Consider the following 18,183-nt stretch of genomic DNA (forward strand, 5'->3'; position numbering starts at 1 on the left):
GGACAGATGGATGGGTAGACAGACAGACAGACTGATGGATGTATAGACAGATAGGTAGACAGACACCAGACAGACAGATGGATACAGAGACAGGTAGACAGATGGACGGACAGAAGGACGGATAGACAGGTAGACAGATAGTAGATAGATAGAAGGACAGATGGACAGATAGATAGGTAGACAGACAGACAGATAAACCAATGGACAGATAGACAGAGCCATAGAGAGACAGACAGACAGAGAGATACATGGACTGATGGACGGATAAACAGACAGATAGACTGATGGATGATAGTCAGAGCCGTAGACAGACAGACACCAGAGACATGGACAGATAGATAGAAAGAGACAGACAGACAGACCGACCAATGGAAGGATGGACAGACAGAGCCATAGAGAGACAGACAGACAGACAGAGAGATACATGGACAGATGGACGGATAGACAGACAGACAGATAGAAACATACATGGTTGGATGGATGGATAAGTAGACAGATAGACAGACAGACAGACAGACAGACAGACAGACAGATAGATAGATAGACAGACAGACCAATGGACGGATAGACAGAGCCATAGAGACAGATAGACAGAAGAATGGACGGAGAGACGAACAGATGGACAGATGAACAGATGGATAGATGGACCAATGGACAGATAGACAGAGGTATACACAGTCAGAGAGACAGATGGACAGATGGATGGATAGACAGACGGGTGGATGGATGGATGGATTGAAAGAGATAACATGGACAGGTGGGTGGGTAGACAGACGGACGGACCGATGGATGTATAGACAGATAGGTAGACAGACACCAGACAGACAGGCAGACAGATAGAGAGACAGGTGGACAGACAGATGGACAGATAGCTAGATGGATGGACCAGTGGACAAATAGACAGAATCATAGATAGACAGAGCAATGGACAGATAGACAAACAGAGCCATAGACAGAGAGAGAGAGAGAGAGAGATGGACGGAAGGAAGGATACACAGATAGGTAGACAGTAGATAGATGGATGGACAGATGAATGGACAGACAGATACATGGGTGGACGGAGCGACACAGACACATGGACAGATAGACGGATGGACTGATGGATGGATAGACAGATGGACAGACAGAGAGACAGAGGGACAGACAGATGGACAGACAGAGGGACAGAGAGACAGAGGGACAGACAGATGGACAGAGAAACGGATGGACAGACAGATGGACAGACGGACGGACAAGTAGACAGACGAACAGACAGACTGACAGAGACAGACAGACAGAGGGACAGACAGACAGACAGACTGACAGACAGATGGATAGACAGACAGACAGAGAGATGGACAGAGAAACGGACGGACAGACAGATGGACAGATGGACGGACAAGTAGACAGATGAACAGACAGACTGACAGAGACAGACAGACAGAGGGACAGACAGACAGACATAGACTGACAGACAGATGGATAGACAGACGGACAGAGAGATGGACAGAAACGGACGGACAGGCAGATGGATAGACGGACGGACAAGTAGACAGACGAACAGACAGACTGACAGAGACAGACAGACAGAGGGACAGACAGACATAGACAGACTGACAGACAGATGGATAGACAGACGGACAGAGGGACAGAGAAACGGACGGACAGGCAGATGGATAGACGGACGGACAAGTAGACAGACGAACAGACAGACTGACAGAGACAGACAGACAGAGGGACAGACAGACAGACATAGACAGACTGACAGACAGATGGATAGACAGACGGACAGAGATGGACAGCCGGACGGACAGACAGACAGAGGGACAGAGCACTGTCTCCGACCAGCACAGGGGCTCTTATCCAACGCCCTGTCCCTCTGTCCCTCCCTCCGTCCGTCTGTCCATCCCCAGGCGTGGAGCTGACCCCAGCTGCGCCCGACACGCGTGGGACGGACACGAGTGGATCTGACTCTGGCACGATGGACACGCGTGGAAATGTCACGCGTGGATCTGAAACTCACACGATGGTCACACGTGTAAATATCACTCGTGAAAGGGACACGATCACATCCCTTCCACACTCACCTGGTACACATGAAGCACGCATGCGTGGCTCTGACACACGTGGAAATGTCATGCACGCCTCCCCCGCTCCCCCCGTGCTGCGCGAGGCGCCCACGGTGTTCGTGTCGGCCCACGCGGGCCTCACCCTGCACCTGCCCTGCACAGCCCAGGCCTGGCCCCCTGTGGCCCTGCACTGGCGTCTGCCTGACGGGACCCACACGAGACCCGTGCATGCGCACACGCACCCTCGACTCAGTGACGTCTACGTCCTCCCCAATGGCACGCTGGTGCTGCGCCGCCTGCAGGCCCCGCGCCATGCCGGTGAGTACGAGTGCGTGGCCGCCAACGCGCTGAGCAGCGCGAGACGCACTGTGAACGTCGAAGTCACGCCCGCGCCCGCGCGTCTCCCCCCCAGCGTCCGACCCCGAGGCCCGCTCGCCACGCGCGTGCCCCACGGCGCTGACCTCACGCTGCACTGCCACGCGCGCGGGGATCCCGCCCCACGTGTGTTCTGGAGGCTGCCAGACGGGCGCCTGGTGGATGCTGGGAGCAGGTGAGTGTGGGAAGTGGGGGGCATCCATCCATCCATTCACCCGTTCATCTACCCATCCATACATCCATACATCCACTCATTCATCCACCCATCCATCCATCCACCCATCCATCCATCCACCCACCCACCCATCCATCCACCCACCCATCCATCCATTCATCTACCCATCCATCCATCCACCCATCCACCCTTCCATCCATCCATCCACCCACCCATCCATCCATCCATCCACCCATCCATCCATCCCTCCATCTACCCACCCATCCACCCATCCATCCATCCCTCCATCCATCCATCCATCCACCCATCCACTCATCCATCCATCCACCCATCCATCCATCCATCCCTCCATCCATCCACCCATCCACTCATCCATCCACCCACCCATTCATCCACCCACCCATCCACCCACCCATCCATCGATCCACCCATCGATCCATCCATCTACCCATCCATCCACCCATCCATCTACCCATCCATCCACCCATCCATCTACCCATCCATCCACCCATCCATCCATCCACCCATCCATCCACCCATCCATCCATCCACCCATCCATCCACTCATCCATCCACCCATCCATCCATCCATCCATCCACCCATCCATCTATCCACCCATAGTTGGGATAAAGATGATACCCCTTGATAGATAGTTAATTGATAGAGGATGGATTAGACAGATGATGTAGACACAGTAGACCATAGATAACAAATCGATTATCCATTAAATATTGATAAAGATGAGGTGGGGATGGTAGATCCATTAGCAGTGAATAGGTAATTGATAGGTCCTGGCTTGCCAGATCGCAAGGTAGAACCCTAGTGATCGATTATTGATAGATGATCGGTCAGGGATCGATACAAGATGAGTATTGGATGCATATGTCACATGTGCGAATAACTAACATTGGCTTCAAATTTGTCTTCCCTTCCTTATGGTCTTTCCTCCTATTACTTCCTTCCCTCCTTCCTTCCCTCCTACCTTCCTTCCTTCCCTCCTTCCTTCCTTCCTTCCCTCCTTTCTTCCTTCCCTTCTTCCTTCCTTCCTTCCCTCCTTCCCTTCTTCCTTCCTTCCCTCCGATCCTTCCTTCCTTCCCTCCAAGCTTTCCTTCCTTCCCTCCAATCCTTCCTTCCAATCCTTCCCTCCAACCTCCCTTCCCTACATTCCCTCCTTCCCTCCAATCCTTCCATCCTTCCTTCTCTCCCTCCAATCCTTCCTTCCTTCCCTCCCTCCAATCCTTCCTTCCTTCCTTCCAATCCTTCCATCCTTCCTTCCCTCCAATCCTTCCTTCCTTCCTTCCCTCCAATCCTTCCTTACTTCCCTCCAATCCTTCCTTCCCTCCTTCCTTCCCTACATTCTCTCCTTCCTTCCCTCCAATCCTTCCTTCACCCTTCCCTCCTTCCTTCCCTCCTTCCTTCCCTCCTTCTTTCCTTCCTTCCTTCCTTCCTTCCTGCCCTCCCTTCCCCTCCCCTCCCCAGCTCTGACATCCGGGTCTGCGCTTTTTCCAACGGCACGCTCTCTGTGCGTCCGGTGACGTCACGTGACGCGGGGGAGTATGTGTGCGTGGCGCGTAACGCGGCGGGCGACGCGCATGCACGGCTGTGCGTGGAGTTGATGGCTGGGCCAGGTGCCTCCTATCTGCAACCCGGGCTTCCCGTGACCCCCGTGACCCCCGTGACCCAGGACGCCAACCCCAGGGAGGACTGGGCTGCCTACCACCGCCTCCAGGTCCCATCCGGTGTCCTGGGAGACCCGGATGTTCGGGTCGCGAGGCCTGATGGGAGTGTGGGGAACTGGGACCTGGGGCCTGGGTTAGACCTCGGATGTGTGACCACAGCTGGGGGGGTGGGGCCTGGGGCGGGTTCTTCCTCTTCCTCTCAGTCACTTCCGTCTTCCTCTTCCTCTTCATTTCCTGTTTCCTCTTCCTTTCCTTCTTCCTCTTCCTCTCCATCTCTTCCTTCCTCTTCCTCTCACCATCCTTCATCTTCTTCCTCTTCCTCTGCTTCCTCCTCTTCTTCTTTTCCTTCTTCCTCTTCCTTTCCTTCTTCCTCTTATCCCTTCCTGTTCTCTTCCTCTCAATCTCTTCCTTCTTCTTCTTCCTTTCTTTCCTCTTCCTCTTCTCAGTCTCTTCCTTCTTCCTCTTCTTCCTTTCCTTCCTCTTCCTCTTCTTCACATTCTTTTCCTGCTTCCTCTTCCTTTCCTTCCTCTTCCTCTTCTCAGTCTCTTCCTTCTTCCTCTTCTTCACATTCTTTTCCTGCTTCCTCTTCCTTTCCTTCTTCTTCCTCTTCTCCATCTCTTCCTGCTTCCTCTCATGTTTCTTCTTCCTCTTCCTTTCCTTCTTCCTCTTCTTCCTCTTCCTCTCAGCCTCTTCCTTCTTCCTCTTCATTTCCTGTTTCCTCTTCCTCTTCACTTCCTGGTTACTCTTCACTTCCTGGTTCCGCTTCACTTCCGGCATCCCCTTCACTTCCTGCTTCCCCTTCACTTCCGGCTTCACTTCCGGCTTCCTCTTCCTCTCCCACTTCCACCCTGCTGCCCCCGGAGCTCTCCGTCCCCTACGGCGCCCCAGTGACCCTCACGTGCCCGGTGACGCGAGGGTCGCGCGCGGTGACGTGGCTGACGCCGGCCTTGCGCCCCGTGGCCTTCACTTCCGGCCCAGAGGACGCCCACTTCCGGGTGCTGCCGGACGGGCGTCTGCGCCTGCGCGGGGTGCAGCGGGCCGACGCAGGCACGTACACGTGCGTGGCGGGGCTGGGCTGGCGCGCCACCGTGCGCCTACACGTGCAGCTGCGGGCGCCGCGCATCCGGGTCACGCCTGACGTCCATGACGACGTGAACGACGACATACGGGTCTCCCCCGAGGTGCGTCTGCGTGTGCGCTGCCAGGCGGATGGCATCCCCGAGCCCCGCCTGCTGTGGGAACTTCCGGGTGGGCTGGTACTTCCAGTCCCGTATCGCAGTCGCACGGGGGGAGGGATCAGCGTGGATGGGCGCGGGACGTTGGAAATCCCGGATGTGCGTGCGCTGCACAGCGGTGGCAGCGACGCCGTGGTGTGCGTGGCGCGCAACCCAGCGGGCGAAGCCCGGATGTGGGTGCGGCTGCCGCCATGGTGGGCGCGGGCTCTCCCCCCTGCGGCGTCGGCTCCGCCCTCTGAGGCGTTGACTCCGCCCCCTGTTGCGCCGGCTCCGCCCTCTGAGGCAGCTCCGCCCCCTGGCCCGCCTGCCCCGCCATCTTGGGCGCTGACTGCGCCCCCTGACGCACCGACTCTGCCCTCTGAGGCGCTGACTCCACCCCCTGGGGCGGCGTCGGGGGCGGCGCTGCATGTGGTGCTGGGCGGCAGCTTCCGGCTGCGCTGCCCCACCTCCACGCTTCCGGTGTCCTGGCGCCTGCCCGGCGGGCTGGTGCTGCGTGGGCCGCAGAGGCATGGCCGCTTCACGTTGGGCGCCGACGGCAGCCTGGAGGTGCGCGCCGCCTCCGAGCGCGACCGCGGCGCCTACGTCTGCCACGCCCACCCCGGGGCACCGCCCAGACACGACCCCCGTGTGCCAGAGACCCGGATGTTCAGCTTCATTCCCGCCACTAGGCCGCTGGGTCCCATGGCAGGGCAACGGACTGAGGAGACCCGGATGTGGGGCTTCATTCCCGCCGGTAGGCCGCGGCGTTCGGTTGCCGGGCAACCAAGTGAAGATACCAGGACATTGGGCTCCACCACAGCGTCTAGGCCTCTGCATTCGGTTGCCAGGCAACAGACCGAGAAGACCCGGATGTGGGGCTTCATTCCTGCCTTTAGGCCGCTGGGTTCAGTTGCCGGGAAAGCGCGTGAGACACGGATGTCCGGCTCCAGCAAGACTCCTGGGCCCCAGCCGGAAGATGACCGGATGTGGGGCTCCAAACCTGCGTGTGCTGTACAGAAGCTGCAGTCCGACCAGAGGCCACGGAGAGGCTAGGACCCGGATGTGGACTGGGAGGGACCCGGATGTGGACTGGGAAAGACCCAGATGTCACCTATCTCTGGGTCCACTGAGGGGCCAGGACCCAGATATGAAGTGGGAGAAACCCGGATGTCACCTATCTCTGGGTTCACTGAGGGGCCAGGACCCGGATGTGGACTAGAAGGGACCCGGATGTCACTTTCTTCCATGTCCACTGACCCGGATGTGGCATGGAGAAACTGGATGTCACTTTCTTCCAGATGCACTGATGGGTCAGGATCCGGATGTGGACTAGGAGGGACCCGGATGTCACCTTCCTTCATGTCCACTGAGGGGCCAGTACACGGATGTGGACTGGGAGGGACCCGGATGTCTCCCTCATTCGTGTCCACTGACCCAGATGTTGCCTGGGGAACCCGGATGTCACTTATCTCCAGGTCCACTGAAGGGCCAGGACCCGGATGTGGACTGGGGGACCCGGATGTCACCCTCCTCCGTGTCCACTCTCCCGGATGTGGCATCAGGGACCCAGATGTCACTTATCTCCAGGTCCACTGAGGGGCCAGGACCCGGATGTGGACTGGGGGACCCGGATGTCACCTATCTCCAGGTCCACTGAGGGGCCAGGACCCGGATGTTGCGTGGGGAACCCGGATGTTATGTAAGTCCGCGTCCATTAACCCGGATGTGGACTGTGGCAGGGACCCGGATATGTGCTGGGCAGGACCCAGATATCACATCCACAGGCCTGGCTGTGGCGTGTGGAGTCCCGGATGTCATGCTCCTCTCCTTCCACTGACAGGGTCTAGGACCCGGATGTGGTGTGGGGATCCCGGATGTCAGGTCCCTCCACATCCACTGAGGGTCCAGGACCAAGATGTGGAATGGGAACTACCCAGATGTTAGGGACCTCCAAGTCCATGAACCTGGATGTGGGGTGAGTACCCAGATGTTAGGGACCTCCAGGTCCATGAACCTGGATGTGGGGTGAGTACCCAGATGTTAGGGACCTCCAGGTCCGTGAACCCGTATGTGGGGTGGGTACCCGGATGTTAGGGATCTCCAGGTATGGGAACCCAGATGTGGAGGCGAGTACCAGGATGTTACTTAACTCCAGGTCCACTGGCAGGCGCCAGGACCCAGATGTGAGGGGTTTGGACCCGGATGTGAGGGTTGGGACCCAGATGTGAGGGGTTGAGACCCAGATGTGAGAGGTGGAACCCAGATGTGGGCGGAGCGGGCACTCCACACCTTGGCCCCGGGCTCCAGCTGCACTTTGGCTGTTGGGGTCCTTTCCCAGACTCGGAGGCAATAAAGCAGCCATGCTGCTTCTGGATGGAATTCTTCCTCACTTCCGCCCCCCAGCGCAGGCCAAGCCCTCCTGAGTCCCTCACTTCCTCCCCAGCCCAGGCCACGCCCTCCTGAGCTCTGGCCACGCCCTACTGAGCACAGGCCACGCTCCTTGACGGTCCTGACTCTTATTGCAGCCCTCCATGTAGTTCTCGAGGTTTCCCTCCTCCCCTTCCTCCTTCCTCTGCCAGGCCTGGCAATTTCTTGGTGCCTAGCCCAGCAACTCCGGGATTTTCCCTTCCTTCCCTGCCTTCCCCTTCAGCACCACATCCTGTTCCTTTCCAAGGAACAAGGGGACTTTTATTTTGGAGGGCGGTTGTGGAGTTCTGGCTGCTGGAGTGACGTGGACATTTGACCCCTGCGAGCTTCCTGGCTGGCAGGGAGAGCAGCAGGCCCAGGCGCTGATGGCAGAGAACTGTGGATGTGAGTTCGTCCTCTGGGAAACACGGGGAGAGGTGTGGGGACCCGGGGTGGGGGGGCTTCGATTGCTTTTTGGAGCCCCCCCAGGTGTCCCACCATGCCCTGGGGTGGGGGCTGCAGGGCCCCGCCACAAGCCTGGAAAGACAAGGTGAGGGGCTGATGTACTGGTGGGGGCAACAGCAGCCTGGCCCTGGGGTGGCCGGATCTTCCTCAGCTCTTCCCCACTTCCTGCTTCCAGCCTTCTCTTCCAGGAAACGGGGAGCATCATGGGAAGGACGCGATCCTGGGCGCCATGTTAGTCAGGAGAGGGCCTGGAGGGAGGGGGAGTCCTCCCATCCCTCCTCCCATCCACCCATCCATCCATCCACCCATCCATCCACCCATCCATCCACCCACCCATCCACCCAACCATCCATCCACCCACCCATCCATCCATCCATCCACCCATCCACCTATTCATCCACCCATCCATCCACCCATCCATCCATCCATCCACCCATCCACCCACCCATCCATCCACCCACCCATCCATCCATCCACCCATCCACCCATCCATCCATCTACCCATCCACCCATCCATCCATCCACTCATCCACCCATCCACTCATCCATCCAACCATCCATCCAACCATCCATCCATCCACCCATCCATCCATCCATCCATCCATCCATCCACCTATCCATCCAACCATCCATCCATCCACCCATCCATTCACCCATCCATCCATCCATCCACCCATCCACCTATCCATCCATCCATCCACCCATCCACCCCTCCTCCTCCTCTCTCTCCTCCTCAGGTCACACAGCAGCTGCGCAGCCCCACCCCTCGCCTTCCTCCTCCTCCTCCTCCTCCTCCTCCTCCCCCCTGGCCCCTGCGCAGGCCCCGCCCCCTCGCGCCCCAACTTCCTGCTGCTCTTGGCCGACGACCTGGGCCTGGGCGACCTGGGCAGCTTCGGGAACCGCAGCCTGCGGTGAGCAGAGGGGTAGGCCCGGATGTAGGGCCTTAGTTACCCGGATGTGGGAGCTCAGATCCCTGGATGTCCCACCAGGAGAACTGTATAGACATCTAGTAACTCAGTTCCCCGGATGTTGGATGTTAGTATCGTGGATGTTGGATATCAAATCCCCGGATGTTGGATCTTAGTGCCCCGGATGTTGGATATCAGGTCCCCAGATGTTAAATCTTAATACCCCGGATGTGGGAAATCAGGTTCCCGGATGTTGGACTTCAGTTCCCTGGATGTTGGATGTTAGTACCCCGGATGTTGGAGACTAGGTCCCCAGATGTTGGATGTTAGTGCCCTGGATGTTGGCTATCAGGTCCCTGGATGTTAAATCTTAGTACCCCGGATGTGGGAGATCATGTCCCCAGATATTGGACTTCAGTGCCCCAGATGTAGGAGCTCAGGTCCCCAGATGTTGGAGGTTAGTGCTCCGAATGTGGGAGCTCAGGTCCCCGGATGTTAGATATTAGTACCCTGGATGTTGTAGCTCAGTGCCCCGATGTTGGATCTTATTCCTCCGGATGTAGGAGCCCAGGTGCCTGGATGTTAGATCTTAGTGTCCTGGATGTTGGATATCAGGTCCCCGATGTTAGATGTTAGTACCCCGGATGTTGGATATCAGATCCTCGGATGTTGGATATCAGATCCTCGGATGTGGGATGTTAGTGCCCTGGATGTTGGAGGACAGGTTCACGGATGTTAGATCTTAATGCCCTGGATGTGGGAAATCAGGTTCCCGGATGTTAGATGTTAGTGCTCCGGATGTTGGAGATCAGGTCCCCGATGTTGGAGATCAGGTCCCCGGATGTTGAATCTTACTGCCCTGGATGTTGGATATCAGGTCCCCGGATGTTACATGTTAGTACCCCGGATGTTAGAGCTCAGTTCCCCGGATGTTCCACCAGGAGAACTGTATAGACATCTAGTGGACCTCAGGTCCCTGGATGTTGGATGTTAGGTCCCCGGATGTTGGAGTTCAATTCCCAGGATGTTAGATCTCAGTTCCCTGAATGTTGGATATCAGATCCCCGGATGTTGGATATCAGATCCCCGGATGTGGAATGTTAGTGCCCCGGATGTTGGAGATCAGGTCCTCGGATGTTAAATCTTAGTATAACCCAGATGTGGGAAATCAGGTTCCCAGATGTTAGATGTTAGTACCCCAGATGTTGGAGATCAGGCCCCCGGATGTTGGATATCAGATCCCTGGATGTTGGATCTTAGTGTCCCAGATGTTGGAGACCAGGTACCCAGATGTTTGAGCTCAGGTCCCAGAGGTTGGATCTTAGTTGTCCGGATGTAGGCCCTCAGGTCCCCGGATGTTGGGCCTTAGATCCCCGGATGTAGGAGTCCAGTCCACAGATATAGATCTTAGTACCCTGGATGTGGGATCTCAGGGCCCCAGATGTTGGACCTTAGATCCCAGGATGTTGGACCTCAGGTCCCCAGATGTTGGATCTTAGTATCCCGGATGTGGGATCTCAAGTCCCCGGATGTTGGATCTTAGATCCCCGGATGTGGGATCTCAGGGCCCTGGATGTTGGAGTTCAGCTCCTGGGATGTTGGGCATTAGATCCCCGGATGTTAGACCCCAGGTCCCCGTATGTTCTTGGTTGTGACTCAGTTTTCCTCTCCCCCTACAGCACCCCGCACCTGGACGGCCTGGCCCAGGATGGCGTGCGGCTGACCCAGCACCTGGCGGCAGCGTCCGTCTGCAGCCCGAGCCGTGCGGCCTTCCTGACGGGACGCTACCCTGTGCGCCTGGGTCGGTATGGGGGGGTGGGACATTTGGGGAATGGAGGGGGCGGTGGGGGGGAGGTGGGGGCGGGACATCCGGGGATCTGAGAGCCAACATCCGGGGTACTAAGATCCAACATCCATGGACCTGATATCCAACATCTGGGGATCTGAGACCCAACATCCGGGGATCTAAAGCCTAACATCCGGGGAACTGAGCACCAACATCCAGGGCACTGAGCTCTAACATCCAGGGACTTCATCTCTGACATCCAGTTACTAAGATCCAACATCCGGGGATCTGAGCACCAACATCCGGGACACTGAACTCTAACATCTGGGGACCTTATCTCTAACATCCATTGTACTAAGATCCAACATCCGGGGATCTGAGGCCTAACATTCTGGGAACTGAACTCCAACATCCTAGGACCTGACATCCACCATCCAGGGTACTAAGATCCAACATCCGGGAACCTAAGCCCCAACATCCAGGGAACAGAGCTCCAACATCTGGGGATCTGAGGGCCAACATACCCGAATCTGAGCTCCAATATCCGGGGTTGTAAGATCCAACATCCAGGGAACTGAGCTACAACATCCGGGTAACTGAAGTCCAACATCTGGGGTCCTGATATCCACCATACAGGGCACTGAACTCCATCATCCGGGGATCTGAGGGCCAACATCCGGGATACTAACATCAAACATCCGGGGACCTGAGGTCCAACATCCAGGGAACTGAGGCTCAACATCTAGGGCACTGAGGTCCATCAGAGGGAGGGGAGGACTACTCTGAGGATCTCAGGTTCAAATTCCTGAGACTCTGGGACTTCCCCCCTGAAACGCCAGGAAACCGGAAGTGATGCCATATTGGTTTCCCCCGGGGGCTCACAGGGCTGGGGTCCTTTCCAGCCCGGGTGCGCAGGTCCCAGGCTATCCCAGACACAGCAGGCCTTCCCCCTGAAGGTGCTAGATACCCCGTCCTGACCCGGGACGCCATCATCACTGACCTAGGGTCCTTCTCCTCTCTCTTGGAAGGCATGGTGACCACCAACGGGGCGCGCGTGTTGCAGTGGGCAGCCGTGTCGGGCGGGCTGCCCACCTCCGAGATCACCTTCGCCAAGATCCTGCAGGAGCAGGGATATGCCACCGGCCTCATAGGTAAGAAAGAAGTCATCCATCCACCCATCCATCCATCCACCCATCCATCCATCCATCCATCCATCCACCCATCCATCCATCCATCCACCCATCCACCCATCCATCCATCCATCCACTCATCTATCCATCCATCCACCCATCCACCTATTCATCCATCCATCCATCCATCCACCCACCCATCCATCCATCCTCCCATCCATCCATTCATCCATCCACCCACCCATCCATCCACCCATCCATCCATCCATCCACCCACCCATCCATCCATCCATCCACCCATCCACCCATTCATCCATCCACTGTGCATCCATCCATCCACCCATCCATCCATCCACCCATTCCCCTATTCATCCATCCATCCATCCATCCACCCACCCACCCATCCATCCATCCATCCATCCACCCATCCATCCACCCACCCAACCATCCACCCACCCAACCATCCACCCACCCATCCATCCACCCATCCATCCACCCATCCATCCACCCATCCATTCACTCATCCATCCATCTCTTCCCCTCCAGGCAAATGGCACCTGGGCCTCAACTGTGAGTCCCCCACTGACCACTGCCACCACCCCCTGAACCACGGGTTTGACTCCTTCTTCGGGGTCCCCTTCACCCTGATGGGGGACTGCCTGCAAGCGGAGCCCTCGGAGAAGCGAGCGCGTCTGCAAGGGCCCCTGGACCTGGGGGCGCAGCTGCTGCTGCTTTCCCTGCTCTGCCTGGCCGCTGGGAAGGTCACGGGCCTGCTGGGCCTGCGCTGGGTGCCCTGGGTGCTGGGCCCCGGATGTGGGGCCTTGCTACTGGCCTGCACCTCCCGCCTCCTGGGTGTCTTCATCGTCCATGCTGACTGCTTCCTGATGAGGGATCACCAGGTCGTCCAGCAGCCTCTGAGGTTTGAGGCCAGCACGGGGCTCTTCTTGCGGGAGGCTGAGGCCTTCATTCACAGGTCAGCCTGGGGTTGGGAGGGGGACCGATTCCATCTACTAGATCTCTATAGTCAACTGGTAGACCTTAGATCCCTGGATGTACATCCAGTAGATCTCTATAGACATCTGGTAGACCTCAGGTCCCCGGATGTTCCATCTAGTAGATCTGTAGAGACATCTGGTAGACCTCAGATCAGACCATGATCGATTATTGGTAGTATTGATCAGATCATGATCGATTATTGGTAATAACTGATCAGATGATGTTCGATTATTGGTAATAACTGATCAGGTCATGTTCAATTATTGGTATTATCGATCAGATGATGTTCAATTATTGGTATTATCGATCACATCACAATCGAATATTGGTATTGATCAGATCCTGTTCGATTATTAGTAATATCTGATCAGCTCATGTTCTATTATTGGTCATATCGATCAGATGTTTGATTATTGGTAATAACTGATCAGATCTGTTTGATTATTGGTAATAACTGATCGGATCACGATTTTGGTATTTTTGATCAGATCACTATTGATTATTGGTATTATCGATCAGATCAGGATCGATTATTGGTAATATCTGATCAGATCAGGATCAATTATCGATCATCTGATCGATTATTGGCAATACCTGATCAGGTCGGTTATCAGTGAGGTTATTGATGGTGGGGGCGGGGTCTGACGTGGATCCGCAGGCACCAGGCCCGCCCCTTCCTCCTCCTCGTCTCCTTCCTCCACGTCCACGTCCCCCTGGTCACCTCACCTGCCTTCCGGGGCCGCAGCGCGCACGGCGCCTACGGCGACAATGTGGAGGAGCTTGACTGGATGGTGGGTGAGTGCGGGGGGGCAGGAACTGAGGCATGGTGCGTGGGATGGGGGAAACAGAGGCACGGGGGTGGGGTGAGCAGGATAGGGAAACTGAGGCATGGGGACTGGGTGAGCGGGATGGGGAAACTGAGGCACGGGGGTGGGGTGAGTGGGTTGGGGGAAACTGAGGCACAGAGATGGGGTGAGCGGGATGGGGGAAACTGAGGCATGGGAACGGGGTCAATGGGTTGGGGTAAACTGAGGCACGGTGCATTTGGGTAAACTGAGGCACGGGGACGGGGTCAGTGTGTTGGGGATAAACTGAGGCACGGGGTTTGGGTAAACTGAGGCACGGTGCATTTGGGTAAACTGAGTCACTGGGCATGTTGGGGGTAAACTGAGGCACGGTGCACTTGGGTAAACTGAGGCACGGTGCATGTTGGGTAAACTGAAGCACGGTGCATGTTCAGGGTGAACTGAGGCACGGTGCATTTGGGTAAACTGAGGTACGGTGGATGTGGGTAAACTGAGGCCCACGTATAGGGGTAAACTGAGGCACGGTGCATGTTGGGTAAACTGAGTCACTGGGCATGTTGGGTAAACTGAGACATGGTGCATGTTGGGTAAACTGAGGCACGGGGACGAGGTGAGTGGGTTGAGTAAACTGAGGCACCGGGATGGGAGTAAACTGAGGCACGGGGACGGGGTCAGCGGGTTGGGGTAAACTGAGGCACGGTGCATTTGGGTAAACAGGCACGGTGCACTTGGGTAAACTGAGGCCCAAATATAGGGGTAAACTGAGGCACGGTGCATGTTTAGGGTAAACTGAGGCACGGTGCACTTGGGTAAACTGAGGCAAAGTGCATTTGGGTAAACTGAGGCACAGTGCATGTTGGGGGTAAACTGAGGCACAGTGCATTTGGGTAAACTGAGGCCCAGTGAGCGTTGGGGGTAAACTGAGGCACGGTGCCTGTTGGGTAAACTAAGTCACTGGGCATTGAGTATAAACTGAAGCACGATGGAAATTTGTAAACTGAGTCATGATGCATGTTGGGTAAACTGAGGCACGGTGGATGCTGGGGGTAAACTGAGGCACGGACCCATTTCCCCCCCCCCCCGCAGGGCGACTGCTGGCAGCGCTGGACGGTGCGGGGCTGGGGCGCCGCACCCTCGTCTACTTCACGTCGGACCACGGTGCCTCACTGGAGGCCCGGGCTGGGGGCGCCCGCCTCGGGGGTTCCAACGGCGTGCACCGAGGCGAGGGGGAAACTGAGGCAGGGTGGGCGGGGCCTCCCACGCAGCCCGACCCCGCCCCTTGACCTTTGCCCTCTGCCCCCCCCTTGCAGGTGGCAAAGGCATGGGCGGCTGGGAGGGCGGCATCCGGGTCCCTGGGCTGGTGCGCTGGCCCGGGACACTGCCCGCAGGGCGCCTGGTGCCTGAGCCCACCAGCCTCATGGATCTGTTCCCCACCGTGGTGCGCCTGGCCGGGGGCTGGGTTCCGGCGGACAGGTAGGAGTTCGCCGGCCTGGGTCCCCACGGGGTGGAGGAGAAGGGGGGTCATCCTGGGCCTCGGGGATCCCGAGGGGGGGAGGCTGAGGCCTGCACATCCGGGTCTCTGGTTGCTCAAAAGCCTGCACATCCGGGTCTCTGAGGGCTCAGACCTGCACATCCGGGTCTCTGGGGGCTCAGGAGCCTGCACATCCGGGTCTCTAAGACCCAAGACCCGGGGCTCAGGCCTTGACATCCGGGTCTCTGGGGGCTCAGAAGCCTTTACATCCGGGTAACTAAGGGCTCAGGCCTGCAAATCTGGGCCTCTGAGCACTCAGAAGCCTGGACATCTGGTTCTCTGAGGACTCAGGCCTTCATATCCGGGTCTCTAAGGCATCAGGGCTGCACATCCAGGTCTCTGAGTACCTAGGCCCAGGTCTCAGGCCTGGACATCCAGGTCTCTGAGGGCTCAGGCCTGCACATCTGGGTCTCTGAGGGCTCAGAAGCCTGCACATCTGGGACTCTGGGATCTCAGGCCTGCACATCCGGGTCTCTGGGGGCTCAGAAGCATGGACATCCGGGTCTCTGAACGCTCAGAAGCTTGGATATCTGGGTCTCTGAGGCCTCAGGCCTGCACATCCAGGTCTCTAAGACCAGAGGCCTGGGTCTTAGACCTGTACATCCGGGTCTCTGGGGGCTCAGAAACCTGGACATCTGGGTCTCTGGGATTTCTGGCCTGCACATCCGGGTCTCTGAGGGCTCAGAAGCCTGCACATCCGGGTCTCTAAAGGCTCAAGCCTTGACATCCAGGTCTCTGGGATCTCTGGCCTGCACATCCGGGTCTCTGGGGGCTCTGGCCTGCACATCCGGGTCTCTGAGCGCTCAGAAGCCTGCACATCCGGGTCCCGCAGGGAGGTGGACGGCCGGGACCTGATGCCCGCGCTGCTGGGGACGGCGCAGGCCGCAGGCCACGACTTCCTGCTGCACTACTGCGAGGCCCGGCTGCACGCCGTGCGCTGGTTCGACCGCTCAAGTGAGTGCCTCGACCTCAGTTGGGCCCTGGGGCGGGGGAGGGAGCTGCATGCATGCACGCAGGGACCCGGATGCAAGGCCTGGGAGACCCGGATGTGGGAATCCCGGGATGTGAGGACCTGGATGGAAGTCATGAGATGGGAATCCCCGGATGTGAAGTCCCCAATGGGAATTCCCGGATGTGAGGTACTGGATGAGAATCCCTGGATGTGAGGCCCTGGATGTGAGATCCCGGATGGGAATCCCCGGATGTGAGGCCCCGGATGTGAGGTCCCAAATGGGAATCCCTGGATGTGAGGTCCCAGATGAGAATCCCCGGATGTGAGTCCCCGGATGTGAGGTCCCACATGTGAATGCCCGGATGTGGCCCCCCGGATGTGAATCCCCGGATGTGAATCCCCAGATGTGAAGCCCCAGATGTAAGGTTCTGGATGTGAGGTTCCGGATGTGAATTCCCGGATGTGAGGTCCTGCATGTGAATCCCCGGATGTGAGGTCCTAGATGGGAATCCCCGGATGTGAATACCCAGATGTGAAGTCCTGGATGGGAATCCCTGGATGTAAGGTCTTGCATGTGAATGCCCGGATGTGAATCCCTGGATGTGATGTCCTGGATGTGAATTCCCGGATGGGAATCCCCGGATGTGAGGCCCTGGATGTTACTCCTTTCTCCCCCCACCCCCCGCAGGCCCCACGGTGTGGAAGCTGCACTTCGCCACTCCGCGCTTCGACCCGCCGGGCTCGGGCACCTGCCTCGGTTTCCCTGCCTGCGCCTGCTCGGGGCGGCGAATGACCCGCCACCGGCAGCCACTGCTCTTTGACCTGACGGCGGACCCAGGGGAGACTCGCCCGCTGCAGGGCCCGATGGCGACGCGCAGGCGCGTGGAGGCCGCGGTGGCCCGGATGCTGCGCATGCACCGCCCCCTCGCGGCCCCGCCCCTCGCCCCTGCACACAACACCTGGAGCCTGCGCCTGCAGCCCTGCTGCTCGCCCGGACCGCTCTGTGCCTGCGACCACCTGATCCCCGACCTCTGACCCCGACCCGACCCCCAACCCCCAACTTCCCTGGGGCTATGGCAGATCCTGGCCTGCGCCTCTCACATCCGGGGACTCACATCCGGGTATTAAACATCTGGGTATACTCAAATACAGAAATTCCCACATCCGGGGATTCCCACATACAGACTCTCACATCCGGGGATTCCTACATCCGGGGATTCCTACATCCGGGGATTCTCACATCCGGGGATTCTCACTTCTGGTGACACATCCGGGGATTCCCGGGGATGTATTTACACATCTGGGGAATCCTACATCCGGGGACTTTTACATCCGAGGATTCTCACATCCAGAGACTCTCACATCCGGGGATTCCTACATACAGACTCTCACATCCAGAGATTCTCACATCCGGGGAGTCTCACATCCGGAAATTCTCACATCCAGAGATTCTCCCATCCAGAGATTCCCACATCCGGGGATTCTCATATCCGGGGATTCCCACATCCGGGGATTCTCAGACCAGGGAATTCCCACATCTGGGGAAATCTCACACCCGGGGATTCCCACATCTGGGGATTCTCGCATCCAGGGATTCTCACATCTGGGGATTCCCACAGCCGGGGATTCCCACATCTAGAGATTCCTACATCCGGGGATTGTCACATCCAGGGACTTTTACATCCAGAGACTTTCACATGTGGGGATTCTC

The 18,183-nt window shown here is 57.7% G+C and overlaps 1 protein-coding gene across 1 annotated transcript; it reads left to right on the forward strand.

The window, feature by feature from the left end:
* Positions 1-9,155: 9,155 nt before the first annotated feature.
* LOC122096600 (arylsulfatase L-like) lies at positions 9,156-17,507 on the forward strand (the record flags this gene model as incomplete). Its single annotated transcript, XM_042667164.1, has 9 exons — positions 9,156-9,274; positions 10,951-11,072; positions 12,086-12,208; positions 12,734-13,160; positions 13,842-13,978; positions 15,076-15,210; positions 15,300-15,462; positions 16,353-16,474; positions 17,161-17,507. Coding segments are annotated over 9 exons (1,695 nt in total), but the record flags the coding sequence as incomplete, so codon positions are not given.
* Between the last annotated feature and the right edge of the window lie 676 nt (positions 17,508-18,183).

Source organism: Dipodomys spectabilis, unplaced genomic scaffold (genome assembly GCF_019054845.1).
Source record: "Dipodomys spectabilis isolate Male_0828 unplaced genomic scaffold, ASM1905484v1 ptg000016l, whole genome shotgun sequence".
NCBI lineage: Eukaryota > Metazoa > Chordata > Mammalia > Rodentia > Heteromyidae > Dipodomys > Dipodomys spectabilis.